The sequence below is a fragment of the Ursus arctos genome, unplaced genomic scaffold (genome assembly GCF_023065955.2).
Source record: "Ursus arctos isolate Adak ecotype North America unplaced genomic scaffold, UrsArc2.0 scaffold_3, whole genome shotgun sequence".
Classification (NCBI taxonomy): domain Eukaryota; kingdom Metazoa; phylum Chordata; class Mammalia; order Carnivora; family Ursidae; genus Ursus; species Ursus arctos.
The window spans coordinates 19620121-19632216 of NW_026622985.1; the positions used below are offsets into that span (position 1 = coordinate 19620121).

Consider the following 12096-nt stretch of genomic DNA (forward strand, 5'->3'; position numbering starts at 1 on the left):
AAAATAATCCACTGAAAAATGTTAAGGAAAAAAGTGCTAGAACATCTGTTTTATTATATCTTATTTCTCTAAATTTTCATTTTTTTGTGCATGTTTCATGATATAATAAATTACAATTGTACTTTTATATGCAATATAGATAAATGTATACATTTGGAGAAAATATACCTAAGTAACTTCACAAATAATAATGTTACTATAGTCAATTTGCAGTTGTTTCATTTTAAGATTCTAGGCTTTAGGGACACCTGGGTGGCTCAGTTGGTTAAGCGTCTGCCTTCAGCTCAGGTCATGACCCCGAGGTCCTGGGATAGAGCCCCACATCGAGCTCCCTGCTTAGCAGGGAGTCTGCTTCTCCCTCTCCCTCTGCCACTGCCCCTGCTTTTGCTCTCTCTCTCTCTAAATAAATAAAATCTTTATTTAAAAAAGATTCTAGACTTAAAATTCCAATAATTAAACATTATTGAATCACTTTAAATGATCTTAATATATGATGAAAAAGAAAGTTATAGGGATATCTTGCTTTTTTTTTTAATATCTTCAGAAAAGCATTTGAAATCAGCCCTTTTTTTTTAAAGTCCAAGCTGAAACTGTGTTGTCTAAACTATTCCATAGTTATTTTCTGAAATTGTTACTTTTAATCACATCCCACTTATTTTTTTCCAGACTTTCCTGAAGGAACGCTTTGACAGTGAAGAAATCAAGCCTGATTTATGGATGTCCTTAGAAGGTGGAAGTACTTGTACCGAGTGTGGGATTCTTGCCGAGGACACTGCACTCTATTTTGGGGGATCCACCGTGAGACAAGCTATTACTCAAGATTTGGATCTCAGGGGGGCCAAGTAAGTCGTTTTTTGTTATTTTTACTGCACCATCGCAAGTTGGCCCCAACGTAAGGAACACATTTATGGGAGAAGCTGTTATCCAGGACTTGAGCAGACTATTTGTTCTAATTCACTATTCTGATGGATAATAATATGTGCTTGCATTCAGATTCCTGCAATACTGGGGGCGCATCGGTAGTGAGAACAACATGACCTCCTGCCATCGGCCCATCTGCCGGAAGGAAGGCGTGCTGTTGGACTACTCTACCGATGGAGGCACGTTTCAGGGGTGAAAGCCACACCTTGGAGCAGATTCCCAGTTTACATCCAGTGCCCCTCCAGAAAAGTTTCTGCAAAGCTTTGCTGCTTTTGCAGTGAGAATAGCGAAAATCACAAAGAGAAAGCTACAGATCTTAGTCATGTTTCACTTCCGTACATGCGGCCTGTGTGTCCCACAGAATCTACTCACAGGGGGAGAAGAGAGAAATCACACTAAAAAATAAGCTCCAAGCTTTATGAATAAAGAAAAAAAAAATCTGTGTAACTGAAGTTTGATAATAAATGATACAATTAAGTAAATTTTATATGGTTTCCAAGTAAGATCATTTTTTTAAACATTTTAAAAGCTTGTGTGTGGACAAGCTTTTATAAACCTATAAGAAAACTACTGTGAAAGAAGATAGTCTGAATTCATGAGTCTTTCAAAGAATATTTTAATAAAATTCTATTGTATTATTTTGAAGTAGCTGAAACCAAACCGAAAATACCATGCAATCCTTAGAAGATCGGTTTCAGCAGATAGGTATCATTTGAATAACTAACAAAGAAATACATGAACTTAAAGTATTTTAGGGTATGCAAAAGTGTTTCCTTAAGTAATTTAAACATCCCACCTACAGTCTTATCAACTGATAAGAGGGAAAATTCTTATCAGTCCAACAAAATAAAAATTGCCTAGAATTAAAATAGGTATATTAAAAGATTAAGTTACTAGGAGTTCCTGTCCAGAAACATACAAAACACGGATGTATCTCATTATTTATGAAAAATAATGCACGTAGCAACCTAAAACAAAATTTTAAGAACAGAAAATACATAATTTTTACTTCGGTGTTTTTATTTTTGGCCAAATATTTCTAACTACCCTTCCCCTCATACCATCAGCCTGATTTTGAAACAGTGGTGAACACTTACATTAAAGTCAGTGAAATCAACTCTCATTTCCTGGTTGAAGATTTCTCTGGGAGGCTTACGGTAGCTACAGTCTACTGTTGCTTTGTGGAGTTTTTTCCAGATACGTTACTACGTTGGTGTATTTGTTACTATAGGAATTACTTGGACTTTGCTCCATGAGATGGATTACCAGAAATACATCTCTGTTCGACACGACTACATACTCCTTCCTGAGGACGCCCTCACCAACACTACTCGACTTCGCTGGTGGCAGCCTTTTGTGACCAGCAATGGACTCGTGGTCTCTGGAGTGGAGCGTGCGCAGTGGGCACTAGACAACATACTGATTGGGGGAGCAGAAATCAATCCTAGTCAACTGGTCGACACTTTTGACGATGGTAAGAATTTTGTGAGCCTCTTGTCTGCTTATGTCTTTAGATGAGTTACTACATGAAAAGCATTCAGAAGAGGAGCACATATTCACTGCTCAACAAATGGTAGCTATTCTTTCACCCAGTGGCTTATAAATCTTCAAAATTAACTTTGTTGAAATGTCAACTGAGAATTTAATAAATTCTATTAAAGGCAAAATGTCTAGATCTAAACATAATATGAAATTTCAGTATCCAAAATAATTTTAGTTTCCTTAGAAATTTCTGCACCACGGAGATGCACATTGCCTTGTTTACAAAGTGTGCCAAACATTTTGTAATGGTGCAAGTCAATAGACTAGCAGTTACGTTTTTTAACTTGGGTAATCATTATGCGAGCATTTAATACTGTTTTCTAAATTTGATTAATCACCTTGGATTTATATATTATACCGATTACATAAAAATCATTCTTAAAGAGTAAGCAAAAAGGCAGAGCATAGACATTTAAGTAATTCGACAATAAACCAATCAGTTCAAGAGAGTAACATGCCATATTGCTTCCAATTTACCTTAACAGAAGGTACTTCCCATGAAGAAAACTGGAGTTTTTACCCTAATGCAGTAAGGACGGCAGGATTCTGTGGCAATCCATCCTTCCACCTCTACTGGCCAAATAAAAAGAAGGACAAGACTCACAATGCGCTCTCCTCCAGAGAACTCATTATACAGCCAGGATATATGATGCAGTTTAAAGTAAGAGGAAGTGGCTCTTTCAGACAGAACATAGCATTGCATTTGGGGTTGGAGGGTGGGGAGAATGCTTACTTGAACAACTTTAAGGAAATGATTGATTTCATTCATTAAAAGGGACTCTATCTTATGAATAAAAGAAGTAACCTTTAGCAAAGACCTTTATCGGATAGGATTATTTGAGCATAGATAAAATCAATTAGCATGTTGGGACATAGCAAGAAATGTAACTGTATTGTATTTCATGTATATAATCTTGAGTTCAGTTTCCCAAACCCTGGAAATCAAGAGCTCATATAGGTACCTCTGCCTTCTCTGCCTATTTCTCTCTCTCTTTCACACACACACACACACACACACACAATTTATGTACCTCTTTCTCTTACTCTACACTAATTTCATATATTAAGCCACTTTCTATCCTTTTCCATCATGTCTCTCTACTTTTTTGTCTGACTTCTAAACACAAACATATGCAGTAGCCCAAATCCTCAGATTTAAGAAGGACTGTCAAATCCTCAGATTTAAGAAGGACTCTCAAATCCTTTATATGCAAATTTTATTCATAGAGGAGGTTAAAAGAGAAGTCATAGGAGAGCATTAATAGATAATCAGAAAGATAAAGCAATATCAATTGATGTTTTTCTCATTATAAAACATTTTTTTAAAAAGGGTATTACAGAAATACACTTTGTTACTAGATCATTTTAAAGACAAACATTGGTTGTTTATTTAAAACATTTATTAAATGTTTTAAAAAGATGTCCTACAATGATGGTTCATAGTAAGAATCCTTTCTAGCAGGAATAAAAATGTATTCACAGCTGGTAGGAGAGAGAAATGGGGAGCTATCGTTTAATGGGTATAGAGCTTCAGTTTTGCAAGATTTAAAATTCAGATCTTTTGCAAAAAAGAGGGGATAGGGGTATTCACTGTTTTCCTCAGCTTTATGTTAAACTTTCCTTCAGAGACTAAAGGGTGAGGAAATATCCCCAAATGCTATCACTTCCTAGGACTATCCTTAACTTAGTGGCATGAAGGTTGCTAAAGGTAATATCCAGTGATACACCACCCCTAATTCCAAGCCACCTCCCTTAGGAGTGAAGATTTTCCTCTAGCAGGCCCACACTGGGCGCCTATCAAAGTCATCATATTGGATTAAGTTGATTGGAGCTTTCTGTCTTGCTGCCTCTGTCAACCCAGGACTGAAGAGATGGACATCTTCTTCTCTAACCAAATCCATTTGTTTAAAAAAAGAAAAACGGTTGACCCCAGAAATATAATACTTAAAGTATCACCAACACTGCATTTTTCTAAGTCACCATAGACTTTTTCTAAACTTCACCTGTTTCTTACCTTTCCTTTCTGATCTGTACCCCTGGGCATTGTCGTCTTTGCCCTCCCCAGCTGGTGCCATCATGCTCTTGTCCCTTGGCCCTGGGTTCTCTGCCAGTTCTCCTTTTACCTCCTTGGAATCTACTTCTGCCTCCTTTCTGGCTTTTCTTCTTCCTGCATCCCTCTAGATGTCAGCATTTTGCAGTCCTTCTCCACTCTCTTCTCTCTTAGATATTCTCCCCATTGGGAATTCCATTCATCCTTTGGCTTCTGGTATATCTTTAAGACAGCTCCCAGATCTGCCTTTCCAATCTTGACTGGTTCACCAACAATTAATTCAGTACTTTTACATTCTGTGTACATTTCTACACCTTCGTCGTACTGGCATCTCAACTTGCAATGGCGAACAGTGAGCTTCATCTCTTCCCTCTCCCTACCAGCTCCTCTTTCTGGTTCTCCTGTTTCTATTGATGGCACTACCTTTGACTTATTCATCAGCTTTAAAAGTTGAAGTAGTCTTTGATTTTTCACTTTTCACATCTAACCAGCTACTGCAGCCTTATTTTTTCTAAGACTTTATTTATCTATGAGAGAGAGAGAGAGAGAGAGAAAGCATGTGTTGGGGGGAGGGGCAGAGGGAGAAAAAGAAGCAGACTCCCCGCCAAGAAGGGAGCCCGACTCAGGACTTGATCCCAAGACCCCAAGATCATGACCTGAGCAGAAGGCAGATGCTTAACTGACTGAGCCACCCAGGCGCCCTACTGGAGCCCTGTGATTCTAATTTCCAGTGTCCCTGGCACCCATCCCATCTTCTCCGTTTGCACTATTCTCACCTGCATTCTGGCCCTCGTTAAATCAGTAGTCCAGTAATTAGTCTTTCTTTCTACTCCCACCTATCCTTCAACAGCACAGTCAGACTGATCTTTAAGAGACAGCTCTGAGCACATTATTCCACTGCTCATAAACCTTTAATGGCTCGCCATTGCCTAGCAGATTAAGGTCAAAAGCCATAGACCACAGTTCGTGGTCTACCAAACTCAACTAATCCGTCTCACCTTCTCTCCCAGTATTCTACACCTTCTATACCTGGACCAGAACATACCACATGCTGTGTCATGGCACAGTGCCTTCCCGCCTATATGTCTTTGCTCGCGCTCCTTCCACCTAAATATGTTTCTCCTACCTCCACCTCTCAGACTCTTCCCGTTCTCCAGAGGCAGCTTACATGCACCCTATTTGATTAATTCTTTTCTGTTTTGTTTTAATTGAAGTATATTTGACATATAACTTTGTGCAAATTTAAGATGTACAACATGTTGATTTGGTAGATAGATATATATACTGTAATATGATTGCCATTATAATGATAGCACCTCTATCATGTCACGTAATCATCATTTCTTTCTTGTGCCTGGAATAATTAAGATCTTCCACTTCTGATTAATTATTTTCCAATCCATTTAATCAAATACAATCTCTTCTTCTTATGAAGCACCACAGCGTTTTAGTTATATCTTTTATGATTTCCATTTCCATTATTGAATATGCTTCTTATTCTCTCTCTGAAGCCAGGGGTGTTTTATTCATGAGTGTATGGCCTGAAATTTTTAACACTAACCTTCCCCAGTATCAGCACTAAAATAGGACATGTTGATCATTAGAAGATTATGGCTTAAATTTAAATCACCAAAGTTTTATAGCACTTATGCATTATTAATGACTCAAACACTTAATTGCATATAATATGGAAAGCTTTTATTCATATGGAAATGGAAAAACCCTAATAAAGAATATTAAGTAATTAAAACTTACTATTTTTAATTATAAATAGAAAGTCATGATAGAAATGTAGTAGCATCAGGAAGTTAGGCTATCAATGAAAATATTTTGAACCAGTGATACTTTGAGTTTCTTTCCATTAATTCTCCAAATGTTACTTTCCTGTTGGCCAAATCATCTTCCCTAAATTTATGATTAATATGTTGTTATATTAATTAAGTAAATAGAAATAGTACTTTTTTGTTTGTTTACTACTTAGTCATGGATATCATTCTGTTTACAGCAAGCTCTGATTGGTATGGAATGCCTTTTACTCCTGGAGAGGCATCTGACTCTCAGTCTTACTAAAACTGCAAACTTGGCGGGTAGAAAAGCTGAAGAACAATAGCATAATCCAGAAATATTAAAATTAGGGGCGCCTGGGTGGCACAGCGGTTAAGCGTCTGCCTTCGGCTCAGGGCGTGATCCCGGCATTGTGGGATCAAGCCCCACATCAGGCTCCTCTGCTGTGAGCCTGCTTCTTCCTCTCCCACTCCCCCTGCTTGTGTTCCCTCTCTCGCTGGCTATCTCTATCTCTGTCAAAAAATAAATAAATAAAATCTTTAAAAAAAAAAAAGAAATATTAAAATTAGCTAGCAAGCTAGATCAATGGATAAAAATTGGGCCTGGAAAATAAATTGGGCCTGGTCATTTCTGTACTAGTCACAAAGGTTAAGAGCTTGCTCTTTCAACTTTTTGTTTTTATTATTGAAGTATTATTGACATAAAATGTTATATTAGTTTCAGGTGTACCACATAGTGATTTGACATTCTATACGTTACTCAGTGCTCACCACGATAAGAGTAGTCACTGTCTTACAATAAGTCACTAACTTACAATGTTATTACAATATTTTCACCTGTTTCATCCGTTCCCCCACCCTTCTCCCCTCTAGCAATCACCAGTTTGTTCTTTATAAATCTATTTCTGTCTGTTCATTTGTTTTGTTTTTTAGATTACAGAAATAAGTGAAATCATACGGTATTTGTCTTTCTCTGACTTATGTCACTTAGCCTACTACACTCTAGATCCATCCATGTTGTCACAAATGGCAAGAGCTTATTCTTTTTTATGGCTGAGTAATATTCCATTGTATATATACCCCATATCTTTGTCCATTCGTCTCTTCATGGATACTTGGGTTGCTTCCATAACTTGGCTATTTTAAGTAATGCTGTAGTGAATATAGAGGTGTGTTTATCTTTTTGAATTAGTGTGCTCATTTTCTTTGGTAAATACTTAGCAGTGCAATTACTGAGTTATTTGGTATTTCTGTCTTTAATTTGTTGAGGAACTGCCATACTATTTGCTGTACCCAGTATAGATTCCCACCAACTGCGCCCAGGGGTTCCCTTTCATCCACATCCTCACCAACACTTGTTATTTCTTATCTTTTTGATACTAGCCATTCTGATTTTTGTGAGGTGCTATCTCATTGTGGTTTGATCTGCATTTCCCTGATGATTAGTGACGTTGAGCGCCTTTTCATGTGTCTGTTGGCTATCTGTATGTCCTCTTTGGAAACATATTCAGGTCCTTTGCTCATTTTTTAATCAGATTTTTGTTTGTTTGTTTGTTTGTTTGTCTTGAGTTGTATAAGTTCTTTATATATCTTGGGTATTAATCCCTTATCAGATATATCATTTGCAAATATCTTTTCCCATTCAGTAGGCTGCCTTTTTGTTTTGTTGATGGTTTCCTTCATTGTGCAAAAGCTTTTTATTTTGCTATAGTCTGAATAATGTATTTTTTCTTTTTCCCTCACCTAAGGAAACATACACATAAATATGTTGTTAAGGCTGATGTCCAAGAGATTACTGCCTATGTTTTCTTTTAGGACTTTGGTCTCACATTTAGGTCTTATATCCATTTTGAATGTATTTTTGTATACAGCTAAGAAAGTGGTCCAGTTTCATTCTTTTGCATGTTGCTGTCCAGTTTTCACAACAGCACTGTTGAAGAGACTGTCATTCTCCCATTGTGTGTCCTTGCCTCCTTTGTCACAGATTAATTGACCATATAAGTGGGGGGTTATTTCTGGGCTATCTATCCTGTTCCATTGATCTGTGTGTCTATTTTTATGCCAATACCAAAATGTTTTGATTACTACAGCTTTGTGGTATATCTTGAAATCTGGAATTGTGATACCTCCAGCTTTGTGCTTTTTTCTCAAGAGTGCTTTTGCTATTTGGGGTGTCTTGTAGTTCCATTCAAATTTTTGTTTTAGTTCTGTGAAAAATGCTATTGGTATTTTGATAGGAATTGCATTGAATCTGTAGATTGATTTGGATAGTATAGACATTTTAGCAATATTAAGTCTTCTAATCCATGAACATGGTATATTTTTTTCATTTGTTTACATCATCTTCAATTTCTTTCATCACTGTCTTACAGTTTTCAGAGTGTAAGTTTTTCACCACCTTGATTAAATTTATTCCTGGGTGGTGTTTTTTTGTGGGTTTTTTTTTTTTGGTGTAATTGTAAATGGGATTGTTTTCTTCATTTCTCTTTATGCTACTTTGTTATTAGCATATAGAAATACAACATATTTCTGTAAATTAATATTGTATCCTGCAACTTTACTGAATTCAGTTATCAGTTCTAACAGTTTTTCGGTAGAGTCTTTAGGGTTTTCTATATATAGTATCATCTCATCTGTAGATGGTGACAGTTTTACTTTTCTTTTCCAAGATGCCTTTTATTTCTTCTTCTTGTCTGATTGCTGCAGCCAGAACTTCCAGTACTATGTTGAATAAAAGTGGTGAAAGAGGAAATGCTTATCTTATTTCTGATCTTAGATGAAAAGCTCTCAGGTTTTCCATCACTGAGTATGATGTTAGCTGTGGGTTTTTCATATATGGCCCTAGTTATGTTGAAGTATGTTCCCCCAAACCCACTTTGTTGAGAGTTTTTATCATGAATGGATGTTGAATTGTGTCTAGTGCTTTTTCTGCATCTCTGAGATGATCATATAGTTTTTATCCTTTCTCTTGTTAATGTTATATATCACATTGATTTGCAAATATTGAACTATCCTTGCATTTCTGTAATAAACCCCACTTGATTATGGTAAATGATTGTTTTAATGTATTGTTGCATTCAGTTTGCTGATATTTTGTTGAGGATTTATTTCTTCATCTACGTTCATCCTTGCTGGCTCAATCGGTATAGCATGCGACTTTTGATATCAGGGTTGTGAGTTCAAGCCCCATGTTGGCTGTAGGGATTACTTAAAAATAAAACCTTTTAAAAAAAAAAGAATATTGGCTGGGGTGCCTGGGTGGCTCAGTTGGTTAAGTTTCCAATTTTTGGTTTCAGCTCAGGTCATGATCTCATGGGTGGTGGGATTGAGCCCTGCATCAGGCTATGCTCTTAGGGGTAGTCTGAGGAGTCTCTCCTTCTGCCCCTCCCCCATCTCATAAATAAATAAATCTTTTTTTTTTTTAATTATATTGCCTTGTAGTTTTCTTTTTCTGTAGTGTCCTTGTCCAATTTGGGTATCAAATTAATGCTGGCCTCATAGAATAAATTTGGAAATTTTCCTTCCTCTTTTATTTTTTAGAGTAGTTTTAGAAGAACAGATATTAACTCTTCTTTATTTGGTAGAATTCATCTGTGAAGCCATCTGAGGGGACTTTTGTTTGTTGGCAGTTTTTCAATTACTGATTCAATTTTGTTACTAGTAATCAGTCTGTTTAAGTTTTCTCTTTGTTCCTGATTCATTTTTGGAAGATCGTACGTTTCTAAGAACTTATCTGTTTCTTCCAGGTTGTCCAATTTCTCAGCATATAATTTTTCATAGTCTTCTCTTATAATCCTTGTATTTCTGTGATGTCAGTTGTTATTTCTCCTTTTATTTCTAATTTTATTTATTGGAGTCCTCTCTCTTTTTCTTGATGAGTCTAACTAAAGGTTTATCAATTTTGTTTATCTTTTCAAACAACCAGCTCTTGATTAGAAATAGTACTTTTTTAAACCTTAATTCTCATCTTCACGCAAAGTTGCATCTTTTTTTATTCCCTTCCTCATTTTTTTATTATGTTCAGTGAGCCAGCATATAGTATCAGAACTCAAAAAAATGTATTGTTGGTGTTCTAGCAGGCTGCTCTGTAAAAACTTCTCTGAATATTTGTTGATTACTTATGAGAGTTATAGTTTAGAGAGAGGGAATTTCTAATTAATGATAGGCATTTAATCTTACCTGTACATATTTGTTGCTGATGTGTGTTTTAGATTGTGGTGGGTTGCGAGGCCACTTCGTGTGGTGACCTTCATTCCGTCATGTTGGAGTATACTAAGGATGCAAGGTTCGTGAAATAACTTTTTATGTTCCTCCCAACTTGACTACAACTTCAAATGGTTGTCTATTTTTAAAGCAACTACAGAGAAGCAACCTTTTATATTAAAAGTACAGTTTATGTTCATTTCACATGTATTCATTGCCTTTATATAAGATTTACATGTATGTCTTATTTTCAGATTTTTCCTTCAGACCAAGAAAAATCATTTTTCATACTAGGCTGGCTGCAAGCCAACAAACTTTTTTTCTCTTAAAATAAAGTAGATGCTACATTTGTCCTCAAAGTAGAATTCTCTTTTATTCATGTGGCTCATTTTCAACCAATCTTAATGAGACTTTAGAGAAAATATGCTTCAGCCCGAGTCACATGTCCTGAAGCATAGTGAAAGTCTGACACAGTGCAGTTACTTTATTGGGATATTGATAGCCCTGTCTCCCACCACCACTTTTGAAAGTGAATTATGGGGAGTTAAGTTTGGGTAAACAGAGAATTTTGTCAGTCGACTCCAGGTATATTTCTGGTAATATCAGTGGGAGGGAGCCACTAGGATCCAGCAGTGTGCATGCTATGATTTTATTCTGTTATCTGTGAATATATTCTTGTGTTGGTAAAGAGTTAGAGTATATCTTCTGTGAAATTATTTTCAATTTTCCTTTTCATTGTTTGTATAAATATATACAGGAAATAGAAAACTTACATAAAAATACCTCAATTTAACCCAACCCCAAAGCGTTACATTGACATTAGTCAGGTCATCTATTTCTCTTAAGAGTTATCTACCATAACCTCTGTGGTTTCTGCAGGTCTGATTCCTGGCAGCTCGTTCAGACCCAGTGCCTTCCTTCCTCTTCAAACAGCATCGGCTGCTCCCCCTTCCAGTTTCATGAAGCCACCATCTACAATGCTGTCAACAGCTCGAGCTGGAAGAGGATTACCATTCAGCTGCCTGACCATGTCTCCTCCAGGTAAATTGCATACTGAAGTGAACTTGGTGGAATTATCTGGCAATCTCTGCAGAGCTCATGCAGTGAGATTCCATTACAGCTGTGGTACTCTCTCCCGCCTTTCACCAACCCATGTCCCCAGATGGCAATGGCATGACCCAAGAAGAAATAGGAAGACATGGGATCTTTTCTGTAAATGCTACAGATCTCAGATTTGCTTTTGATGAAATACCACAGCACATGCCAAACTCAATCACAGGCCCCAGATCACAGATGCTCAAAGACCTGGAATTGGCACCATATCTGCTCCAGGGCTCTGTGACTCCCAAAGGCTGCACTGCTCATCCCATATAAAAATACCCTCTGGGGTGTGCAGGGCTGGTCGGGTTACATGCAAGCACAGGATAAACATAATAGAGTGCAATCTTCCTATAGCAGCGTTCACTTTACTCAAAGATTTGGAAAATGATATACCTCTATGAGAAAAATGGACACAAATTTATTATGGAATAGAATAAGAAACTCACGTCAAACTCTCAGGGAAGGTACAAGCTTCCAGAATGGCACTTTGGGAGA

General features: G+C 36.9%; 1 protein-coding gene across 1 annotated transcript in view; it reads left to right on the plus strand.

The window, feature by feature from the left end:
• Window positions 1-12096, plus strand: part of RELN (reelin) — a 476703-nt gene that overhangs the window by 448399 nt on the left and 16208 nt on the right. The window contains exons 54-59 of the mRNA XM_026503988.4: window positions 667-842; window positions 994-1100; window positions 2153-2395; window positions 2949-3124; window positions 10509-10582; window positions 11380-11541. Of these exons, the coding sequence (XP_026359773.3) occupies window positions 667-842; window positions 994-1100; window positions 2153-2395; window positions 2949-3124; window positions 10509-10582; window positions 11380-11541 (938 nt within the window). The remainder of the gene's footprint in view (window positions 1-666; window positions 843-993; window positions 1101-2152; window positions 2396-2948; window positions 3125-10508; window positions 10583-11379; window positions 11542-12096) is intronic.